The sequence below is a fragment of the Pelecanus crispus genome, chromosome Z (genome assembly GCF_030463565.1).
Source record: "Pelecanus crispus isolate bPelCri1 chromosome Z, bPelCri1.pri, whole genome shotgun sequence".
Classification (NCBI taxonomy): Eukaryota; Metazoa; Chordata; class Aves; order Pelecaniformes; family Pelecanidae; genus Pelecanus; species Pelecanus crispus.
This window is the reverse complement of record NC_134676.1, coordinates 76,522,044-76,545,554: the sequence shown is the minus strand read 5'-3', so window position 1 is coordinate 76,545,554 and position 23,511 is coordinate 76,522,044. Positions and strand designations below refer to the sequence as shown.

The window sequence follows — 23,511 nt, the reverse complement described above, 5'->3', positions numbered from 1 at the left end:
GCTTCTGCTTACTGCTCACAAATCTGAAGAACCCTTCCTTGTTGTGCTTGACATTTTTGGCCAATTTCAGTTCTAGCTGAGCCTCAGCCTTCCTGACTACATCTCTGCATGCTCTAGCAAGGGTCTTGTACTCCTCAATGGCTACTTGGCTGCCTTTCCATAACCAGTATGCTTCTTTTTTGCTTTCAATTACACCCAAAAGCCCATTGTTAAACCAGGGTAGTCTTTTGTTTAGCCTTCTTCCTTTTCCTTTGTAGAGGATGGACTGTTCTTGTGCTTTCAGCTGGCACTTTTGAACAATTCCCAGCATTCACAAGTTTCTTTGACCTCCATGGATGTTTCCCATGGAATCCCTTGCAGCTGGGCTCTGGGTATATTTGAAGCTGGCTCTTCTAAAATTTGGGGTCTTTGTCTTACTACTGGTCTTCAGTGTGCTCAGCAGGATCTTACACTCCTCAGTGTCACTGTATCCAAGGCAGTTGGTAGTTATGTTGTCAAGTAAGTCTTCTCGGTTTGTGAGCAGTAAATCTAGTGATGTGTTGCTCCTAGTCAGCATGTCCAGCATATGTAGCAGGAAGCTGTCCTCATATGCATTCCAGGAACCTGATGGACACAGTGCACCACTGTGGTTTTTTTCACAACAAATGTCTGGGTAATTGAAGCCACCCATGAGGACCAGGTTCTGTTGGCCCGAGACTTCCTTGAGCAGCGAAAATAAGGTTTTGTTGGCTTTGTCATCCTGATTGGGAGGTCAATAACAGACATATGCCTAGCATAAGATCCCCCTTGGTGATGATCCCTCTAATCTTGATCCACAGACTTTCATTCAATAGAACTGACATGGTCTCCAGAGCTTGCTTCTATACATTCAAATTTCTCTTTCACTTAAAGTGCAACTCCACCTTCTCTTCCTCCCTTCCTATCTTTCTGAAAGAGTTTGTAGCCATCCATTGTGGTCTTTCCATCCTGTGAGTTTTCCCACCAAGTTTCTGTGATTCCTATGACATCTCTCAGACTGGGCAGGGAGGTCTAGTTCCTCCTGCTTATTGCCCAGATTACATACATTGGCATACATGCACTTGAGGTGGCTGAACTTAGGATTCTTGTCTTTCGAAAGGGTTGGGGAGCATTCCTTACTGCTCTGGTAGGTGCACTCATCCACCCTGTTGCTTATGGATATACAGGTGTTAGCTGTGGACCCTACCCACCAAGTTGTGTTAGTTTAAAGCACAATTCACTAAGTCAGAGCCAGGCTATTCAACTTTTAGCAAAGCTTCCTGCTTAAACCTCCATTCATGGTCTTACAAACATGGTGGGAGGGTCATAATCTCTGTTCCCTCTGGCATAGCTCTGTGGAGCCCCAGAGAGCTTTGCAGGTGGAACAGCCCTGCCCTGAGAGCCAGTATTTACAGAAGACCTTAGGCACTAATTTTTGTGGTAGTCAGACTTTTTAAAGATAATCCAGCCCTTGGAAAATGAGCTTGCCTGATATTTGGCCACAAGCCTCTGTGTGGGAGCTATTGTGAGCAGTTCTGAAAGTTTAGTTTTGTGTAAGGACCTTTGAAGGATTATCTGGCCCCATATGTTTTCCCAAGCACTTACCTGTCTGGTAATATGGAAGAGTGCCATAGTCCTAAAACACAGTGTGTTGTAAGTAGTACAAAAAGCCACAGGACATGTTTTATGGCATCCGTAGATATTAATAACTCATCAAAAGTTGAAACGAAGATATTGAATGCAGTCAGTTCAAATGCTTTATGTTCTGTCTTACTTCTCATGCAAACGAAATGCCAATTTGCATCTCATTCGCTCCTTGTAAAAATGATGTTTTATATCCTTTTTAAAGGTGCTAAATGAAAGAGACCTTGTTGCCAGTGAGATAAAGGGAAATGAGCATGTTCTTTTCATTTGGGGAATGATGAGACAGGAACTGGCAGAATCATCCAAGGACCGACTTCTTCCAGCCAAATACATAGCACCACCACTTGCTTCAGAAGGAAACAGCCAAGAATCCTGCCACCACCACCTCCACCACGGCATTCCCTTCTCAGGATAATAATACTGAGAGATTGTCAGGAGCCCTGAAGCTAGTTTTTTAATATTTTATTCTAAGTAACATCCAGAGAAGTTTCTAAACTGACTCAGTAGTAACAACACCTAACACTTACCTAGGTATTGTCTCCCAATGCAGGACGCAAGAAAAACCCCATTTTACTAAGGTCCACAGACATGTACAGCATCCAGGTGAGAGTTTCACCATCAAGCTGTACAACTGATCTTGCTTACTGCTAGATATCAGTGCTGCTATCTGCCAGGTTGGTCAGCTCAGTTCCCTGTACAGGCACTGAGGAAAAACAAACACTTGCAAAGGATTTTGCCTCCTGCAGTGCCCTGAGATGAGAACTGTACTCTAACCATGCCTATTTATTCTCATGGACAGCAAAATATGTAAGGAGGATTAGTTAAGCAGCACAAGTTTGCATTGATTACACCCATGTGTGGGCAGATATGTCTGTCACTCAAGTCACTGGATGAGTGTGTACTGCAACTACTGTTCCAGCAGTACACTCTACAGGGTGAATAATTACTAAATTTCTGCCATTTCCAGAACACAAAGAGCCTTTTCATTCTGTCCCAGAAATACAGTCCCCACTTCTTTCTTTTGAGAAGTTACTTCAGTTAATAATGGCCTGCTCATTTGCTGGTGATATTTCCTAGAATAACAGCACCAAGCATTGTACCAATTTCTCATCAGAGGCAAGAAACCCTGCAAAAGAAAGCAGCTGTTGCTGGCCATTGGTCAGTCAGCTGTGTCCTAAACAACTATTTCTCCTAGGCTCTACTGCTAAATATAAAAAGCTTTGAGGAAACAGTATGCATTGAAAATATAAACCCTATTTGCCAAGACTGCCATTTGTCCACTGAAGTATGAAATACAATATTTCTCTGGCCGAGTTTTTTTTAAATTAATCTGTTACAAACTGAACTTATGTCCTAACTTCCTGGCTTTCTGGAATGAATTTGCACTGTGCCTCTGTGCCATCCTCTTCTGATGCAGTAAGGGGGAAAGGGGACCTCCTTACCTGAGTCACCTCCAGTGCTCTATGGAGGGATGGAGTGTGTTCTTGGGGACTGTGATTACTATCTTCCTGCACCCAACAACACTGGTGGCCACTGCAGGCTGTTAAGGCTGCAAACCCATTTCACTAATACCAGGTCCAATTTTCCTGCCCAAGGAGCAGACTTTGGGATTAGAGGTGGCACATCATGTCTTTGCTAAGGATGCCACCAGGTGTAGGGTTTTTTTCTGGGATGGGTGTTAGCCCATAGGGAACATGATGAAAGTATCTCCCTTCACCACATGCAGTCAAGCAGCCTACAACAGGACATTTCATTTTCTCTCCTTTCACCAATTCATTTTTATGGTCTGTGCTGGCCTTCCTACCTCACCTGCTTATAACAAGAGGCACCAAGGAAGGCAGATTCTGCCTCCTACTCTGACACACGGACCTGGCTGAACTGAGGGATTGTCAACTTAAGTTATAACCAGCAAAACAGCCTTGGAGGAAAAATAATGCTCTGCTTCACACCAGATAGGATCTTATGTTTGAACAGAAATGTAACCAATTCCATAGAAAACGTAAAACATTTCCAATTGATAGGAGAGAATGTGATTTTTTTTTTGTTTTTCATTTTGGTTTGGTGTCTGAACTGTAAGTCAGTTATTTGCACAACTCTCCTCTGAGCTCTGTTTTTAGCTCAGCCACTGAATGCTAGCAGAACAATATATGTTATCTATTTATATTTAACCCAGCCACAAAACATCTCCTGGTAAATATTTGTAAATTTCGTTAATGTCTATTCTAAAGAACATATTTAGTTTATGCTAAACAACCATAAGCTCAAATATGAAACAAGTCAGTCCTTTAAGATAGGTTTCTACTAGTTCAGAGTTTGTTAATGAGTGATAGCACTGCAGAACTGGCAGGCACTTAATACCTACTGAAGGTCACACGAGCACCTTATCAGTATCTATACGTGATTTAGTTATTAGCTAAATTTCAGCTTTAAGAACAAAAAGCCAAATGTCATTTCAATAATAATGGAAACAACCAGTGCAAAAAAGCTAGTGTTTCATCCCATTCAGTCAAGACTAGCATTTTTAGGCTTTTATATCTCTATTTGAAATGTCATGTATTCTGGGTATCACATTAGGTTTGCTCCTTACCTTCCCCCTCTCTCCCCCTCTGTTTTAAAGGTCACAGACTTGATAAATCCAGAACCTCCTGACAAATAATTTTATGTGTTCAACTGACATAAGGTTTGAGTCATCTGGACCCATTCCCTCCTGCCTCAGCTAGTCTATTGAACACCAATCACACGACAGTGACTTTGCACTTTGTTTGCTTTGATCCAATTATCTAGTACAAAGCTCCAGTGACTATTGTCAGGGCTGACAACACTGCTGTCTAAGCAATGAAGCCACTGGGCTCATAGCACAAATCTAACTGTTTCCTATTCTCTGACACCAGATGCAGTAAATTACATTTACTCCCAGATCCCTGAACTCCCAACCCTCTATTCACGAACAGCAGAGCCAGTTCCTGGGCGGGACGGAGCAAGCAGAGTAGCTGGTAAGTCTCAAGGAGTAAAGTATTATAATACCAGTCCAGTAGCCATGAACTTTTTTTGTTATATTACCTTAATGGTGTCCTGATACCATTTAAAATGCCAGGAAACACTGCTTGATTTGTATTTTGTAAATAAGTCAAGGCTTTTTGAGCAGCAGTGAATACTCTCAAAACAATGTAGTTGAACTACAGACAAATAGCATAGGAAACGTGTCCAATTCTTTTACATGGAAACATTCAGTTCTTTCCATCTCAGCTGATACAAATGCATGGTATTTAGGCCAAGGTTTTGCCTCCTCCATTGTACCCATGCAACTCCCATTAAGATGAATGAGACAGACAGGCATTCACAAGACCTCATAAGTGTTTCAAACTTTTATGTCATTTTATACTTGTTTGCATATCATTCTTTCCTCTTGGGGAAAAAGTGGAGAGAATTATGGCATGTTTTGTGCTTGGAGTCATACAGAGAATTTTGTAAAACTTATTTTTCAGATTGCGTATGTGTCTTAAATGTAACAATGTGATTGTTAAAAGCTGTATGTTTTTCTTATTTTCAAGATACTTCTTTTCTAAACAATGTATTCCCTATCTCAAGACCAAATTGCGGGTGGCTACTTAAGAGGTGTCCCAAGGAGTGGGAATGAAAGGTGGCTTACATGAAGAACAGGTTAACAAGCATAGCAAAGCAATGTGTGCAGCTAAGACACTGTACACAGCAATGGGATATGTCATTTTGTCCAGAGGTCCTGTTGCAAGCCATTACAAAATCTTCCCCTCCACCAGTGCTTACCCTGATCTGTCTTAAAAGCAAGCTTTTCCTTGTGTGTTTTGTGCCATTTTGGCCACACCAAGAATACAATAATTTCTTTCATTCTTCAAATGACCCAAAAGCCTTGTTCATGTAGCCCTTACAAGACTACCATGTGTGTACAATAGGTTAAAGAAAAGACACCAGCATATGTGGTCAAAGGTAGACTGTAAGTATCCATCTTAAAACAAGCTCAAAGTCTATAAAGATTTTTTTTTTAAACAACAGCCTCTGAATCCACATAACAGGCAGAAGCCAGATCCTTTCGCCTGCCTATTGGGATCTTGTTGTCGTGAAGCACTGCATCATGTTACACTGTAATTAAAGCTTGTGCAGAAAATCTGTGCTTATGAACACAGGCTGTCATCTTGAAGTACTGCTTTCAGTTTCAACTCTATTGTGAGATATTTTTACATTGTATTGATACAGCAGATTTTGCAGTAAATCAGCTCTGGTTAAATAAAGACATTTTAGAAATGACATTAGTTCAATTTCCAGTTACTTTGACAAGCTGGGATGCTAGGTTTTCCTGCAGAGATGAACATTATGCATGCAGGCAGATAAACCAGGCTCTGTTATTCACTTCTCCTATGGCAATACATTTCACCAGTGAACAGCTTTCTAAGAAACTCACGTATATTTATGTATTTACTTGCACAAGTATCTTTAATGTCATCCCTGGGGCAGGTCATAAACTGCATGTTATGTCAATATCCTAAAAACACTGCTGCTGAAATCACAGTAGAAGAAGTAAAAGGAAATGTTGACAGTGGTAAATGTTTAAGCAAATTAGCCAAACATAAAATACACAAGGACCACACCTGTTAGCTTTCTAGATCAGATCAGCCAGTAGAACAGAGTCTTTCCAATAGTGCTAGACTTTGTTGCCCAAAGTCTTCCTAATAAGTAGGAGTTACTTTGTTATTTATCAGTAGATAAAAGGATGTATCTTGCAACTCCACTTAAATATGGCCAGGTCCACATGATTTAACTGTCAGATTTTCCCTATCTGCTTCTGAATTCAGGCATGTTATACAAACCTTCTTTTAACGCACACTACTGAATGAAATTTGTTCATCAAAACAGGGAGGGTCTGGCAGATCGCACCCTCTTCTGCACTAAAAATATATGCAATAACATGGTACTCAACTATTTCATAGGAAAATCATCAGCCTTTACTGAAAAGTCATGCCCCAGATAACATTTTTATTTTTCAAAGAAGAAAAGCACAGGAGGTCCAGGGGAGCTCAGGATGCTGCTTCTCACCAAGAAGGTAGCAGGCAACCAGTCAGTGGGCTGGCAGTGCCCTCTCTGCAGGGCTGGGGTGGTCAGGACAAATCAGGAACTTCTGCCTATCAGAGATTATTTTCTGGATGTGCTGTTGCTGCCTCATAATTCAGCTTTGCTTCATTTCAGCTGGCTGCCACTCAAAAACCTGCCAGTGTGTTTTAGTGTGCCAGTTTTAGCATCTGCACCATAGGCTAGCCAACCCTACTTTTACCTCTATAATGTTTGCAGTTGTTGAACACATATCTGCCTGAGCAGCCCTGGCGAGGTCAAGTGGTGTTCAGACCCCACTTATCCAAGGCCTGGGGGCCAAGCCAACAAACAAAATTCCTTTTCCTTTCCTCCTCCTCACCCCCACCCAAGAAACTGCACCTAGAAGGGAAAAATTCCAGAGTGTTAGTGATGGCGCTTGTGTCTTTTTGTTTTGTTACCCCTATAAGTTGGTTTAAAGGCTTCAGGGCAGAGTTACTTGCTTGAGACTTGAAGGACACTTGCCCACCAGCTCCTGGGCTGGGACAGTCCTGAGCAAGTGATCCATGCGAGCTGCTCTCTGAGCTGCACCATGGTGCAGTCTGCCACAGCTCTTCAGAGCAACCTGCTCCAGGGCTTATTTGTTACTGGCCTTGGGGCAACAGCAGTTTTCCTTATTTCCAGCCTACTTCTCCCCTGTTTCAGTCCATGCCAGCTGCCCCGCAGTCTCCTGACACACACCTCAGAGCAAAGCCCAGCTCTCACCCCCACAGTCTACTCCTGGCTGCTGGGGCTGCTGTGGGATGGCCAGGCATGAAAACTCCAGCACAGGAAAGGAGATCAGAAAACTGATATCCCTACTTCATTGTGACAATGGGCATCCTGTGCTCAGGGTCATGACATGCCAGCTATGGACACAGCTAGTCCATAAACTTCCCAAAGCAGTGGTAAAACATAGTCCTTAGGGATATTCCCTTAGCTTGCAATGACCGAGGTGAGATCCCTGCTTCTGCTGCCCGCTCCAGCCTTCAGCAATGCCTCACTCTCAGAGGTAGCAATGCTCTTTCATCCACCGGCACCTCCATCCTCTGGCCCCATGCAGGTGTTTATGTGGTGTTATGTGGTTTACTTCACCTAACCAGCCCTTCCAGGGCCAACCGTGGTCTGAGCAGATGCACACAGCACTTAGATAGCCAGATCCCCATTTGGCTGGTCTGTGTACCCAGCCTGTACCAGCATGTACCCAGCCTACCCAGACTGTACTCCCTGGGGCCAGACAAGACCGCCTCTCAGGGGCCAGCAAGCACCCACTCAGCAATACATTAATTTTCTGTCTAGAGCTATGGGCGGGGGGGGGTGTCACAATGCATGTAATAATAAACTTCCTATTGCCGATGAAATACTTTGCTTTAAGGATACAGAAAAAATAATCTACTGAGTGTCAATAATAAGACTGAGGGAATATATTAAAGGAAGTGTAATTTTTTTATAGTCATGATTTTTTTAAATACAAACATACCAAGCTACATTGGTTTGGGGGACAAGCATATTCTGTCCTGACTTGAAAATAATTTGGGAAAAAAAGGCAACGTATCAGTTTGTGGTGTCCCCAGGTAAGACAAATCACAATGATACCATTGAGGTTCATTGGTGGAAATGGTCACCATAAGTTTCACGAACACTTGTCACTGCTGGTGGTAATTTGTAATTAAGTGTCTGTGGATGTCTGTCCAGGAGTCAAAATGTCTTCATCTGCATACAAGGAACGCTTAAACAGATGACCGCTTGTGGAAAATCTGTGAGACCTTTGTGCACTTTTATTTGAAAAGCTGTCTAGTGAGATGCCATTATATCTCAAAATGGGTGTTAGAGCAGTGTAGAATGCCTGTCTATTCCTACTGTGTGGTCTCCGCAGTTTTCATCTTGTACCTGCATCCTTCTTAACTGCTAGAAAAGCTTCTTTGCTATTCTAAAGCAGCATCCCTCACATGCATGTTTTTACCTGTTGTTTCATGATGCTTTGAAAATCAGTTCATTATTACTTTTTTCTTCAACTTTAGCAATGGTGCTTAGGGCCTAATTCAAATAAATAAGGGAACACTTCTTGGCCATTTTGCACATTCTCTTAACCTGGCAAGCAGAGGTCACTGTCAATGCCTTGGTGTGGAAGCTGAGAGACCTGCCCTCACATGCATCTGCAAGAGAAATTATCCCATTCCTGTGTGATTTTGTGTTCCCACCTGTAGAACAGGGGTAAACAATGTTTCTTCACCTCTCTAAAATGTTTTGAATGCTACGGATGGAAGAGTTAAGCAAGAACAAGCATTGATAATAAAAGAGTCTGCATGTTACTTGCAGCAAAAAAAACTTGTTACCAGCTAACTGTCAGTTTGATGGCAGAGAAGGAAAAGAGAGTAGAGAGGTTCCTGGAGATTAGTTTCTCTCTGAATTTTGAGGCAATTTAGAATGGAAAGATTGAGTGCAACCTGCATGCTGTCACCTCCCTTTGTCTAAATTACACCTAACCCAAGTGCTCTGGATGATCCTAATTGATCAGAGACAGCTCCACGTGGCGTGAGCTGGAAGATTGGGTCCTGTTTACCACAGGTATGCCCAGCATCCAGCTGCATAAAAAGCTGTAGTGTAATAACATTCTCTGTCCACAGCGTTGTGTCCCATCTCTAACGTAGAACGCTTGGCCCTTTAGAAGCAGGAGGTAGGAAAAGGGGCACTGTAGTTTTCTTTGTCTCTTTGGCAATTAACAATTCACTTGCTTTTTTTGTTGTAACATGCACTTCCTCTCTTGTTTTCATTCAAGCTTTGTGCACCATGGAAATTAATGTGGAGAAAGACAAACAGACAGGAGAGACCAAGATTGTCTCTGCTTCACCTATTGGCCCAGATGAGGCCCATCAAAGAGGATTCAAAGTCTATGATGATGGTACCAAGGTAGTCTATGAGGTTCACTCTGGTGGCACAGTGGTAGAAAATGGAGTACATAAATTAAGCTCAAAGGACGTAGATGAACTTATGCAAAAAGCTGGACAATCAAGTGTAAAAGGAGGGTATGAAACAATGACTGTGTCAGACAGGAATGCAGTAGCTGATGGAAACCTTAGCCATATGAAGGAGCAAATGCTCTTCAAGGAGGCAAAGCTGGAAATGGTACACAAATCCAGTAAAGGACGTGCTGTGAATCCTCAGCCCCAAGACAAACCGTGCGATGGCGAAGCCCTGGAGGCCAGCACAGATCAGCCGGTGACAATGATATTTATGGGCTACCAGAATATCGATGATGAAGAAGAGACGAAGAAAGTGCTGGGCTATGACGAGACCATCAAGGCAGAGCTAGTCCTGATCGATGAAGATGATGAGAAGTCATTGCGGGAGAAGACAGTGACGGATGTCTCCACCATGGACGGGAACGCCGCTGAGCTGGTCTCTGGCAGGCCCCTGTCAGACACAACAGAGCCCTCCTCCCCTGAGGGGAAGGAAGAGAGCCTGCCCTTGGAAGCTGCCCCAGGTACACAAAAGAAAAAGCGCTGTCAATGCTGTATTGTCATGTGAACACCTCCTCCTTCCCCGCTCCGGGCAGCTCCTGCTCCATCACTTACCTAGACCTCACTGTACTTCTAACTGCAATACTGTGAACTGGAAGTGAATGCCTCCATTGCCTTGCAGTTGGGTTGCTTTGCTTTCTAGTTCTTCAGGAAGAGGAACGCATGGTTATTTTCCCATCTGATGTACTATTTGGGGTTTGGGGAGGGGTTGGGGGTGGTTTTGCTTCTTTTTTTTTTGTTGTTGGAGGGGTTTTTTTCCTTAATATTAAAGAGTGAGAGATAAATGGGAAACAGAACAAATGTTTTCATATTTTTTTGATTTTTTTATATATATATAATATATATATATAATGAAAACACTTTTTACATTTTTCTTTGGATATCTGGCAGGCTTGCTCAGATTCCTAGGATTTTGTGGGAGTCTGAGTTTCACAGCAGCCAGATATGAGAGCCTTAAAAAAATGTTGCTTCTCTTTTTTAAGAAAAAAAGACATTTAAGCATTATTTTATAGATCCTACTTTTTATTTCGTGGGTGAAGGCTTAGATCATTTTACTGTTTTAATTTGCTAAAACTCAAACAAGCCTTTCCCAAAAAGTTTGCATAGTTTTGTTTTATAGTAACTTTCCAGTTTAGTTTGCAGTGTCAGAAAAACCCATCAGCCATTTCTGCTTATTGGTGATACCAAAAGTGGACCTTAATTATTCTTTCTAGAAAATGTATGAATGATGATTTTGCCTTATATAAATCTTCCAGATTACAGTATTGTATGTGTACTTCATCTCCCCAAATTACAGTTGAAATTAACTTGACATGAAAAAGACGCAGCTGTCACACCAACTGAATGGAGTCACTGATCTAATTACTTGCCTTTCAGTAACTCTGCCAATGTGTATACATGAAGTTTTCCTGCTGAACTCCAGTAGATGAGAGATATTACTTTCTATTTCCTTAGAATATAAATGAACCTCTCTCACAGTCTGACCCTGTTCCCGCTGGATTCAATGACTAAATTCTCAGTGCTGGGAATGGGAGCAAGGCCAGAGTTTTATTTTGTGATTCTTAGGGAAGTGTAATTTCTCATAAAGTGTACCTCCAGTGCACCTACATAATGACAGGTGATGGGTCTGATCCTGCCTTGCTTACCCAGGTAAAACTCCCATGGAGGCCCACCAGAGTTTTTTTGGACCAGCTGTTTCAGGAGAAGATCTTACACCTGCAAGGCTAACGTTTTCAAAAACTGCTTGTGGTTTTGGATGCTTCATTTTCCAGTGTGGGACACTTTAAAGAGTCCTGATTTCCAGTAGATTTTTCTTCATCTGCCTCTGAAAATCAGGTCTGTTAAAAACAACTCAAGGTGAAAATGTAAAAAGGTGAAGGCATCCAAAATCAGTACATGTTTCTTTGTTTCCTGGTCCTTTGATTCTTCTAACTACAATGAAAAAGCAGCCAGCTTTTTCATGGCAAGATATTATGAGCCTGATTCTTGTCTCACACCAGTTTTGCTTAAGTGTAGCTTCACTCACTCTAGTGGAGTTAGTCTGGATTTATGACTACAGAAGTGAGATTAAAAAACAGGATTTGTATTTTCTGATAGTGTTTAAAAGTACTGAAGATTATTTTGAAGTGTCTTTGAAACTATCAGATTTTAAAGATCAGTAACAGCAACTGAAAAATGAAATAAAAAAATTAAAAAAAAAAAGAAAGAAAGAAAGAAAGAAAACAACAAAAAGCCTCCTTTCAGGCTGAGGTGGTTCCTATGATATTTCTGTTCTTTCTTGGATGGTGCTTTTACTGCATTAATGGTTAGTTCAGAGCATCCGATTAAACAGAGTTCTTGCTCTGTACTCTTTTCTTTCTGTGCCAGTAAAAAAGACACTTGTTCACAGTGGTGGTAATATGAGGCACACTGAAAACACACACAGAAATGCAAAAGGTAGTTCCTGTGTTATGTCACTCAGCCATCAGTATGGAGCTGGTCAATGTAACTTCTCACCACTGCGCAGGTGATAGTCAGAAAAAAAAAAGCAAGCGAAGAATAGGAAAAGACAGCCACATCGGTATGACACCTGCAAAAATTTTGCTGGCCTCCACACCTGCTGCAGTGGCCGGAATTAACAGACTACCACATGCTCCCTCCGCTTCCCCTGGGGGCTTTTGGATGGGAGAAGGACCAAACTCACCCACAGAAGCTGTGCACATCATCCTGTGACTCAGGCATAGGTGGTTAAGTTTTATCAAAGAGGGGAATGGCCACAGAGCCCCACGTTGTGACAATAGGTCTGGTGGCTATTTCTTGGAAACTAGTAACCTGTGTTTTGGGTTTTTTTGTCTGGGTTGTGTGTTTTTTTTCTTTTTTCCCAGAAACGCTAAGCATTTACAAATCTCAACATTTCTTGAAATGAGACCCTGAGTTTTCAACCCCAGGGTGGCCTGGTGAGGCTGTCCCCAGGCACGTTGAGAACCCCAAAGCACTGCAATGCAAGGGGAGAAGCCCTTTCCCTCTCGCCCCTACCCCATGAGCATCATGGGAGCCAGGCATGCTTTGCAATAGTTCTCTCACTCTGGGGCCTGTTCACCTCACCACTAACACTTGAAAACAAATCTTCCAGCCATCTCCTCTTGGCCTAGCCAGTCACCTCATTGCTCACCACCCTTTCCTCTCTGGGTGTGATGCTACCTTCACAGCCACCCTGGCCTCCCAGTGTCATCCCAGCCCAATCTTTATTCCCTTGCTGCTCCTCTCCTCTACGGACATTTTTTCCCAAAGCCCTCTGCTAGGCAATTTTGGGGTGTTGTCTTTACCCTAACCCGCTCTGTCCATGCATCTCTTCAGCCACGTGCTCCCCCGTCAGATGACCTTCTGGTTCAGCACAGACTCAGCATTTTGGGGATGACTCCCTCAGCGGCCAGCTTTGGGAGATGCTTGCTGAGGCTGGGACCAGGACATGTCTGAGAGACCACTGCACCATCTGAGGCACAACGTGGCAGGGAGGTGGTGGCACACAAGAGTCCAGAAGTGGCCCTTTAGTGGTTAGAAGTAGAGCACAAGCCTTAAACCTTAAACCTGCCAAATACCTACTGCTCAGTACTTGTAGCTAATGTTGAGTGCCGAGGAAGGCCAATGCTTTTTATGTGTTCATATGAACTCCACAGTTAATGGGCCCCAAAAGATCCAGAAAAGCTAAAGGCTTGTCTGCATAGGGTTTGTCTTTACGGGTCAAAGGCAGTTCCACATCTGAGGTCAGGAAAAACATGAAACAGGAGCAAATCGGTCTGAACTCAGAGGGCCTTAGCTACATCAGCTGAAACACATTTACTCCAATCATCCTCCTCCACAAGGACAGCAACTGCGCCTGGGCATTGGCGTGTCCCTTCTAGCCATTAGCGTGCAGCCAAGTGGCAGCGGAATTCAAATGTGTTAGCCTAGGCTGATGAATGTAAACCCTTTTTCCAGGGCTGCTTTGGGTTTCAAAGGGGTTGGGTTTCACCTCACCCTTGGATAGGAAGCTGCCTGTGGAAATTCATGCACAATCAGGCACAAAGGAAGAGGTCTGCTGTATGGTCAAGCAGAGGGAGATTTTTGTAACGATCATTATAGGAGGGGGTTTTTGTATTGTTTTAAGCAAACTCCCTGTCTGTTTAACTTATGCCATCACATATACGTTTTCAATTTCATCATGAGGGGATACAAAAAGTAGAGTCAGAAACTGGTTCAGTGATAGCATTTTGCCACAACAAACTGCTCGCCTTAATTTTTGTAAGAAAAACAAAACAAAACAAACCTCTTTTCAGTGTATCTTTTCCTAGACTGGGAAAAAGTAACGTATGAAACTTTTTTATATTTTGTATTTTCTAAGTTTCTATGAACCCACTTTCCACGTTGTCCCTCATTTGCATGCAGGACTGTTTCTTTTGCAAACCACTTCATTTTACTTCCATTCTTTCTTTTTTTTTTTTTGACAGCAGAAAAATACAAATCAAAAACCACAGCATTATGATTAGTGGCTAGGCAATCTCTTTCAATTACAAGAATATCAATACAGAAAGAAAAGAATTACAGGGTTGTTTTCTTTTTTTGATTTCCCGTGGCTGATGTACTGTATGGTATATGTTTACAGAACTCCTCTGGTCTGCCTTTGTGATGTTATCTAAATGAATGACAAAGTAGGTATGATGTGCCATTTGACAGTTTGCCTTAGCACTCTTGGGTTTCCTTCTTCTTTTTGTATTCTTCTTTTCCTTATTTTTTCCAAAAAGTGCAGGCTGTATTCCAAAGCTGTATAAACACAACATTATCTTTCAATCCCCAGCAAGAGAAGTGTGCACCAGCCCTTCTCCATGAAGTGTACCTCTACTAGTGCAATAGAAAACCTCAGCCCTGCAAACAAAAATGCATATGCGTAATTCTGCTGTGTGTAGACCTATTTCAGTCAACAGGACTACTCACAGGAGGAATGTGTGTAGGTGGCTGCAAGATCAGGGCATGAATGATCAACACAGGGTGTAGTTTGGGTGTTATTTGTGTACCTGTACCAATTTTATGCACTGCTGAGTTTGCCCAGGGTGGTGTAATCCTAGAGGCCAACTCTGAGCGTTGCTACTTCTGCTGAGAAAAACGCAAAACAAAATGGTGCTTAGCATCTGGTTGCATCAGGTCCTGAGTCAGCATTGCTACCATGGCAGTGGTATTCATGAGCAGATATTAAATGGGACTTCCCTGACAACTATTAGTCCCTTGCTGTTCTACCTAAGGTCAATACTGATTAAAATTAGAGAGAAACAACAAATTAATCTGAGCAGAAAGATAGCATACAGAGTTGCTAGAGAAAAGAAAGGTGTTCTATCTTTTGGTTTAGTCCAACATCCAAACAACATACTCGGAAAGTAAGTGGGGATATAATAGAAAATGTAGTATTTTACATTTGTGTATTTTTTTAAGGAATAAATATTTTTGTAATGAGATAAAATCCCTAAATGGGGATTGAGTTTCTGAATATCATCCTACCCATAACATTGAGCTTTTGAACTTTTTCATAAGTTTATGACAATGCTCAGCTTCTTGGGAGCTTTTGTAGACCTAACCACAATTTTTTCCAGGAAGCAGGATCACAACACTTTTTAAAGAGTAAAGTTAGAAGAGTAGAATCCAATATACCTGCTATGAGCACCGCTAAATAGTGAATTTATTTCACAGAAAAAGGTGGACCTATGCTTTCTATAGCTAGACAAACTTCTTTATCTAGAAAGCTAACGCAGTAGGCAATAGCTACCTACCTTCAGTAGCGAGGTATTGCTAAATAGGAGAACTATACGTTTTTTCACTTTGTCTTGCTTCATCCAACATGAGATTTCAAAATGCAAGAGATGGTGCCACTGGAAAGAGTAGAACAAAATCATTCGGACAAAGTAAAGGATTTCCCACAGGCTGAGATGTGGCGTCTGTTTTTTCTACACTCACTCAGTTTCAAGCAGTTCTCTCTGTCTATTAGAACGTTTAGGATTTGCTCAGATTATATTTCATGAGCCTTCTGGGCAGCAAGAGTAAACTTTAGTTCTGAGCTTAATCAGAGATCGCAGGCCATGACAATATCCAACAAAAATGTGGACTGTAATTTTTGTATGTAAAAGAGTAAGTTATATAAAATGGCTGAATTTATTAAGTTTAGAATATAAATGGATTGTCATCTAGTCCAAAGAGAATATAAATCCAACTTGTAATATAAACTTATAATAATAACTTAGCTTGTAAATAGTGACAAGGGTGCATGACGTTCTTAAAAATGTCCCACTTGTATTTAAAACCAAAGCATTACAACACTGAGCCTTTTTCCTCATGGGTTCAAAGAGACTTGCAAAATCTATAGCTTTGTTCTTGTGGTGGTTCCACTTAGACTGTTAGCGGATTAAGAATAGGCCACTTTTCTTGAGGGCAAACTTGTGGAGAATTCTGAGCCCCTTCCTCCAGTTTGCAAAAGTTTCTCTTATTTTGAAGGGTTTTGCTGTTGCTGTATTGCAAAGCTTTCCTGCAATTGTTTCCAAATTCTTCTCAAAGAAGGATTTAGGAGTTTGTTTTAAGAATTACTGACTTTAGAAATTGAAAAAAAAAAAACCCAAACTTAGTTAATTTTTTGGAATTAGCTAAGTAACTCAAGTCCACCAGTTTGGGTATATTTGTACATTTTTAACTTGCATTGGTATGGTCATGATTCGTACCTGAATTTAGACTCTTGCATATTTATTCGGTAGGTCTAGAAGACTAAAGACTTGCCCATGAGCATGAAATTAAGCGCCCAAGCAGCCCTTTTTGGTTTAATGGGATGACACAGATAAGTGAAATTTAAGCACATGCACAAATACTTATAGGGTCTGGTCTTTAAGCAATGTGCTACAAGCAAGGCCTATGCTGCTTTAACTGTGTCTTCTCATTCCTTTAATTAGATTTTTAAATGGTGTTGTGAAACTGGTGCACTTTTCTGCAGAGAGGGGTTTAGAGCATGGTCTCCTTGCTGACTGTGTGTGAAAGTTCTCCAACACCCCCCAGGAACTCTCAAAACTCCCAGTGCCCAAAGAGGGTGGGGGTGAATTTCATACCTGCACAAAAACACAACATAAAAGAGACAGTATAAGTTTTTATTCCAAATTTTTCCCTCTTCACGCCTCTGCTCCAGACTCTGCCTGTCCCCTGTGTCTGTACTTCCTCTCATTCTGGACACCATTGTTCCATGGTTCCTTTTTCCCCCGTCTCTCTGTTTCCCTTTCTGTGGTCTCCTATGAGCAAAGATAGGGGGAAGAAAAGAGGGGGAAGAAAAGAGAGACTGGAGCTAAAAACCTCACCTCAGGCCTGTTGGCATGAGTCCTAAAAGTAAAAAGAAATTACGGTATCCTGTCCTCAGTGTTTGGACATCTTTCTGCATTTTCCTAGATCCCTAGGGCAAATTTGATACTAGAGGAGCACTCTCCCTATCTATTCATCTGGCATCCAATGGGTTGCCCAAACAGTAGGTTCCACTAAAATCTTACTATTTAGGTAAATCTGCTGTCTCTCTTCCCATTCCTGTGGGAACACACTAAGTCCCCCAAGACAGCATGAGCTAGATATGCCCAAGTGCATAAAATATCAGCATCCAGAAGACACAGGAGCAGAAGGCAAGCCACCCCCTTGTCAACCCTGTCAGGTTGCCAATGGCAGGGTAAAGTAGCCAGAAGAAAATGTGAACTTCCCCACAGATTGATCCAGCATGCAAAGGCATTCTCAGTAAAATTAGCTGCCAAGAAGCTACTGGTATCCCTCCAAGTAAATGTGCCAGTCAGAGAGGCGCAAACTCAAAAATAAAGAAGGTTTTGTGCAACCATATAAAGTCGCAGTTGAACACAGCGCTTAAGCTCCACTAATCTTAAGCACTTGCTTGAAGTGTAACACATACTTAAGCACTTTGCTGGTTAGGGATAGCCTTGAGGATATGTTAAGATCGACCAGTATCTATGATTAAGGTGCTTTCCTGATGACAGGCTCAAATTTTGTCCCTGTTATTTTGCAAGTATGGATGTAGGCACTGCTTAGGGGCAGATACAGAAGATAAATCCATTTGAAAGCTTTTTGCTTTTCCAGTGGCCACTGAATCTGAGTGCAGCAAAGGTAGCCAAGCAAAAGCAGGTCAGGACAAAGGCAAAGAACACATTTCTGAAGGTTTCCTGCCCCTCCCAATTACGTTCACTCCATAAATGAATGACTCTTTACAGGGGTTCAAGAAAATGTTGTGTAAAATGCAGCTTTTATGGTGAATGTAGGTTGTGGTTGAGATTTTTTTTTAAGCTTTAGTCTCCCACTTTCTTTGTGAGCTAATGTAAATAAAATCCCATTTTGCTGGGGAAAAACTGCTGTGCTAACACTGGATTAGAATTGCTGGGGATAGCTGCTGTACTTTGTAACCTGAAGTGTACTTTTTGACTGTTATGTTTTTTTCTTCAGATTAAAAAAATAAGTACAAAAAAACAAAAATAAAAAAACAAGAACACTGCCAGCAACAGCCATGCTGTAACTGTGGCTTCTCTTTTTTTTTCTCTGTACAGTATTACTAGTGAATAAATCTGCCTTTTCACTGCGCCTACTTCTGTGTCTTTTTGCTGTGTTTCTCTCTATCACTCTTCAAGATGCTCTGTGATCTCAAGGACTTACCACACTGGAGCTGCCTCTCTCACTAAAAGAATTAGAGTACTAACTCCACAGTTGGGGTTTTTTTTCCCCCTTACCTCCACTGCTGTGCCCTGCTGCTCTAACTGTTATTTTTATTAGATGTTTCAACACATATTAACTCATTGTACCTGTTACTCTCTCTTTTCTTTTTTCCCTTTCCTTCTCATGTGATATTTTGCCAAGCGTATTGCAGACACTCTTTCTCTAGGATCACATGGCATCATTTCATATTTGCAGAAGACAAAGGATTGGTTTTGGTCAGCAAGGCAGTATGTCCCAGGTCAACTTATTTCCTAACTGAGGAAAGTGTTCCATATGGCATATATAATTCCCCGGAAATAATCACTAAAGAATTTAAGGACTGCCAAAATAAACAGGGTGCAGTTTTCTTCCAAGGCTTATCACAGTGTCCTCTGTATTTCAAGACTGGAAGAAAAGAAAAAGAAAAAGACTGAAAGAAAAAAAGAAAAAACCCTCATGTAGTTTTTTCCCCAAGATGTTATGTTTACCTGAGAACAGTGATAGGATGTGTAACATAGCCAAGCATCATAATCCTCCTTCTCAGAAATTTAAAAAATCAGCTTAAATTCAGCCATTTAAGAAACCCACCACAAATTGCCCATTGCTACAAAGCAGTGCCTCTGCTCCTTTCACCCCGTAGCCATACAGATAAATGTATATGCACACAGACATATGTATCTGAGCCTTTGGAATATGGTACATTTTGGCGTCACAGGAGGGAAAATGGCCATGTGCCTTGCTTTGCTGCTTTGTAATTTAGTCCTGAAAGTTTTGCAGTAGGTGGGGCTTCAAGTTGTTTTTTTTTCCTACTTGTGTTTGAGTGACAGAAAGTCAATTTTGTCTGTCCTAGAAGACTCTGTGAATGACTGGAGAACTGGTATGTTTCTGTCACCAAAGGACTAGCATAGATTCAGCTGAGAGAAGTGATCATAACTATTTAAATTTCTTTGGTTTTGCAAAGATCTTCCTAATTCAGAAGGTGTGTTAATGTGGCAAAAGGAAGGATCATGACCCTGAGCTAGCAGAAGTGTCTGTGTGAATGAAATAACAAGGACATTATCATGCACAACTAATTTAGTGCTTGGACGCATCAAGTACTTATTCCACTTATTGGTGCATACCATGGCCTGTGACATACTCTTATTTTCATTCCACCTCATTTAATTGTATGGCCATAAGAAGGTTTTCAGCTGAAAACTCCTCCACTGCACAAAACTGAGTCATCCAAGAAAACACCAAAACCAGACTAGACAATTTTGATGTTACTGTTGTTACTAAAGTTCCAGAAACAAAATATTTCCATGCATTTCCCTTTCTAAATATCTAGGAAAAAAGTGAAATTGTGTGGGTTTTTTTTCCCCCCCCTTCACCCTCATAGCATGTTGGAAGAAAGAAAATGCTTAGCAGCTGGTGAGATAGCATGGCACTCCCCTGAAACTTTTCTGGAGTAGTTCCCTGGAGGTCAATGACTTAGCAGAGTAAGGGCATATTCAGCATGTGGGAGGCCAGCCTTCTCAGGTTTTTGTTCTTCTTCCTTTATTTTAATAGTTCTGTATCCTTATGGCAACAGAAGGAAGACAGGTGCATACTCTGCAAGGTCAACACTCAAGGTGTTTCTGTAGTTTGCCCCGGAGTAGAAGTGGAATACCTCATTTTCAGACAGCCCCTTACTTTCCCACAGGACCCTTGCAACCTGCCCTAGCTCCCTTAAAACTCATACCAACTTCATGCTTCACACTACAACATTTTTGAGCGTACAGAAAGAAACCTCTAAGGCTAATAACTGTAGGAATGAGTAAAAAAAAATGGACAAGAAATTAATAACAATTTTTGCTGTCCCGAGACCTCCATTTCATTCCCCATCTGCCACAAAAGGTCTGCTCAGATGTCCATTGCACTGTACACAGTCAATTATGAATCCTTTGTAACTGTTCATGGGGGAAACACAGACTGGTCCCTAAAGGAGTTTGCAAAACAACAGAGTATGGCACATCTGTGCAAAACCTCATCCACATTCGCCTGTGATAGAAAAACTACTTGCTCCTTCATCACAAGTGTCTAGCTGACAGCAACCACATTCTCAGATGAGACAAGGAAGTAGATATTTGCATAGGAGTTAGAGTTTGCTATATCAGACTTGGAGGAGGGAACTTCCCAGCAAATAACCCAAAAAAGAAGAGAGGGAATAATCAGCTGGCAGAGAGAAATATTGGGTTACTCCAAATCAGGGGTAGGGAGGAGTTGTGTTGCTGCGCAGACGCTGGCCTGCAAACCTAGGGACTCTGTTGCTGCAGAAAGAAGGGAACTGGCTCCTGCCTTCTATACACAGCAGTTTCTCCCAGTGTAAGTAAGCTCTCTGAACTCACTGAGCACTAATAAAGATGCTGGTCCAGGTCATGGGAAACATCATTTCCAATTGCTGCTGCTCCACATGGTTCAGCATGACCTCACAAAAAGTCCCTCATTTTCAGATCTACAAAGTTATATACAGACAATATTATCCCCTTGATTTAGATGGGGAGTGTAGGCAACTAAATACCTATATGGGTCCAAGCTTTTTCATCTCAGTTTTACAGCTGTAATTTAGGATAACAAGCACCACCCTGCCTCGTGGGGCTGTGGTGATGCATTTGTTAGTGTCTGTCACCAGACTGCAAGAATGTGGGGCATACTCTGGGTACACAGCATCACAAAATGTTTTCTTACTGTTACAGTTTTTGGAGAGGTTCTGCTTATAGTGGCACTGCCAAACCAGAAAATATAGGCTATATTGCAATCAAAACTGGCCATTCACAGCAGTCAGGCATTTGCTGGGAATGACAAGTTTGCCATGATTTAGCAAAAAAGGATGTAGCAGTAGCACATTTGGTTGCTTGCATGTGGGGGAACAAAGGGAGAAGAACAGGCGGAGGGCAAAAAGGAGATGAATGCAAAATTGGGTCATTTTCTCATACATGACAAACCAGTTCATCTTCCTTTTTGCATATTTCCATAGAGTGCAATGCATCAGTGGCTACAGATTCCCTCAGGCTATAGATGAGTCTGCTCCAGCACTGGCAGCAATATGGTAGCTTTTGAGGGTAGGGGGGAGCTGGTTAAGCTAATTAGCCCTGCTGAGAAAGAGGATTCACTTAAGCAGAGCCCCATGCTAAAATGACTGTATTGCTCTTCAGCCAATGTGGTTACCTCTAGACAGCATTGCATTGTAGTTTGTAAGCATCTTATGGCTTAAAAAGAAGGATAATGTTTACTACCAGAAGAAGATCTTGATCATTATATTTCACTGGAGTGTGGTACATGTATTGTTCACTGTAAAGCAAATGAGATTTCTTAACTCTGACAATTTTTTAAACATACTGTTGTGCTGCTCAGTTTTTGTTACATGGTAAAAGGTTTCTTCTTAACACGCTGCACTAAGTTATAGAAGCGTGTTCATTGCTGGAGAAATAGGGGTCCATAGACAAATTGGTGGTGAGACAGAATAAATGCTTTCTTCTGCCAACCAACTTAAGCAATTTTATATTATTAGGTATGGTTAAGTTACCAGAGAGATAGGGTAAAGTGATGAAGCTGTTTAAATACCACAGGCAGTTGCACACTGAGAACAGGGCTGACATCTGGAAATTCTCCACTGCTGTTATTTCTGTCTGGATTTTTTGTTAAGAAGCTGGAGTTTGTCAGGAGGTTAGTAAATTGGGAGAATTAACCAAGATAGATAGTTTCCACTTAACACCAGCCTGGGAAGAAAACAGCCCTTAACTTAATATGACAGAAGTCATTCCCATTTTTGTTGCTACAGCTTGTGCTGCAAATCTAGTGTTATTTAGGGTCCTTTTTGAATCTCCAGATCATGGAGTCAAGCAATTTGGAGGGAGCCTTTGCTATCATTTAAAAGAGACAAGAAGAGAAACAGTAGTTTCTGGGCTTCCTGGCTGAGGATGAAATCTGGAAAATACTTGCTCTAGCTACATGTACAAACCCTGCAGAGCTGTGATAATCTGGGTCCCCTTTTCTGTGGTATTCAAGAGACACTATTTTTAAGCACTGTTGAATACAATGAGAAAATTATAATAAGGCATACGGAGACCCTCCTGAAAGATCACACACTGTTTATTTTCTTCATTTATTTTATATCTTAGGATTTAGAATTCGCAGAGCTGGAAATACTGTGTTTATTTTACTGATTTATCTTCACAATGTGCCAAACATTTGCCAAATATAAACAAATCCAGGACCTACCATGGAGGCTATAGCCTGCCTGTCTCCATTGTCTTTACTCATTACAACTCCTACAGAGGAAACATCAGGGCTGAAAGCTGTAGACAATGTTCAGAGTATTTAAAAGCTGTAATTGAAAATGGAAATATAAGGAAAGCAACTCTTTTCTCTCATCTGGCATCAAGAAGGGTCCTCCTCTAATCCATAGACTAAAAGGGATTAAATCCAGTCTGATCTCAAAGGACAACTTTCACAGCCTAACAGCTGCAAATACTGCAAAGAGGGCCACCAAGCCCCTTAGAAAAATATCCACATGTGATTTCAGGATCAGGACCTTACACCCTGAGCCAGCCCCATGAACTCAGAGAGCCTGTGTGGGAAGTCAGTCAGGGCAGTTATATGTCACAAAGCACTAGAAATAAAGAAAAGTATTGAAATTAGTTTGAAAAACACTCTCTGAGGCAATAATATTTTTAAAGATAGGTCCCTGAGTGTCAGAGAGATTGCAGGCTGTATGTAACCAGTCCCAGAAAGGGAAAATCAGGAAAGGGAGCACAGGCTCTGATCCAGATACCAAAGAAAGCACACCCAGCTTACTCTGAAGTGCACTATGTGTCACCAGCAGCACTAGAGAAGCAATTGTTCTGTCTTTTATAAGGAAAAAAAATGGCACACAAGCAAGATATCTTCAGGAAGGGCTCTGCTGTGGGCAGAACTTTAAATAGCAATTCTGCTTACAGCAGCCAGAGCCAAATGGATGTTGAGGTTCCAGTTATGCTGCCTGGGGTACCTGGCATGTACCAATATTACCCACTAT

The 23,511-nt window shown here is 41.6% G+C and overlaps 1 protein-coding gene across 1 annotated transcript in view; it reads left to right on the top strand.

Moving 5' to 3' along the window:
* LOC104037203 (PALM2-AKAP2 fusion protein) overlaps positions 1 to 23,511 on the top strand; it is a 226,381-nt gene that overhangs the window by 69,635 nt on the left and 133,235 nt on the right. Inside the window, 2 exon segments of the mRNA XM_075725895.1 lie at positions 4,533 to 4,634; positions 9,518 to 10,222. Of these exon segments, the coding sequence (XP_075582010.1) occupies positions 4,533 to 4,634; positions 9,518 to 10,222 (807 nt within the window).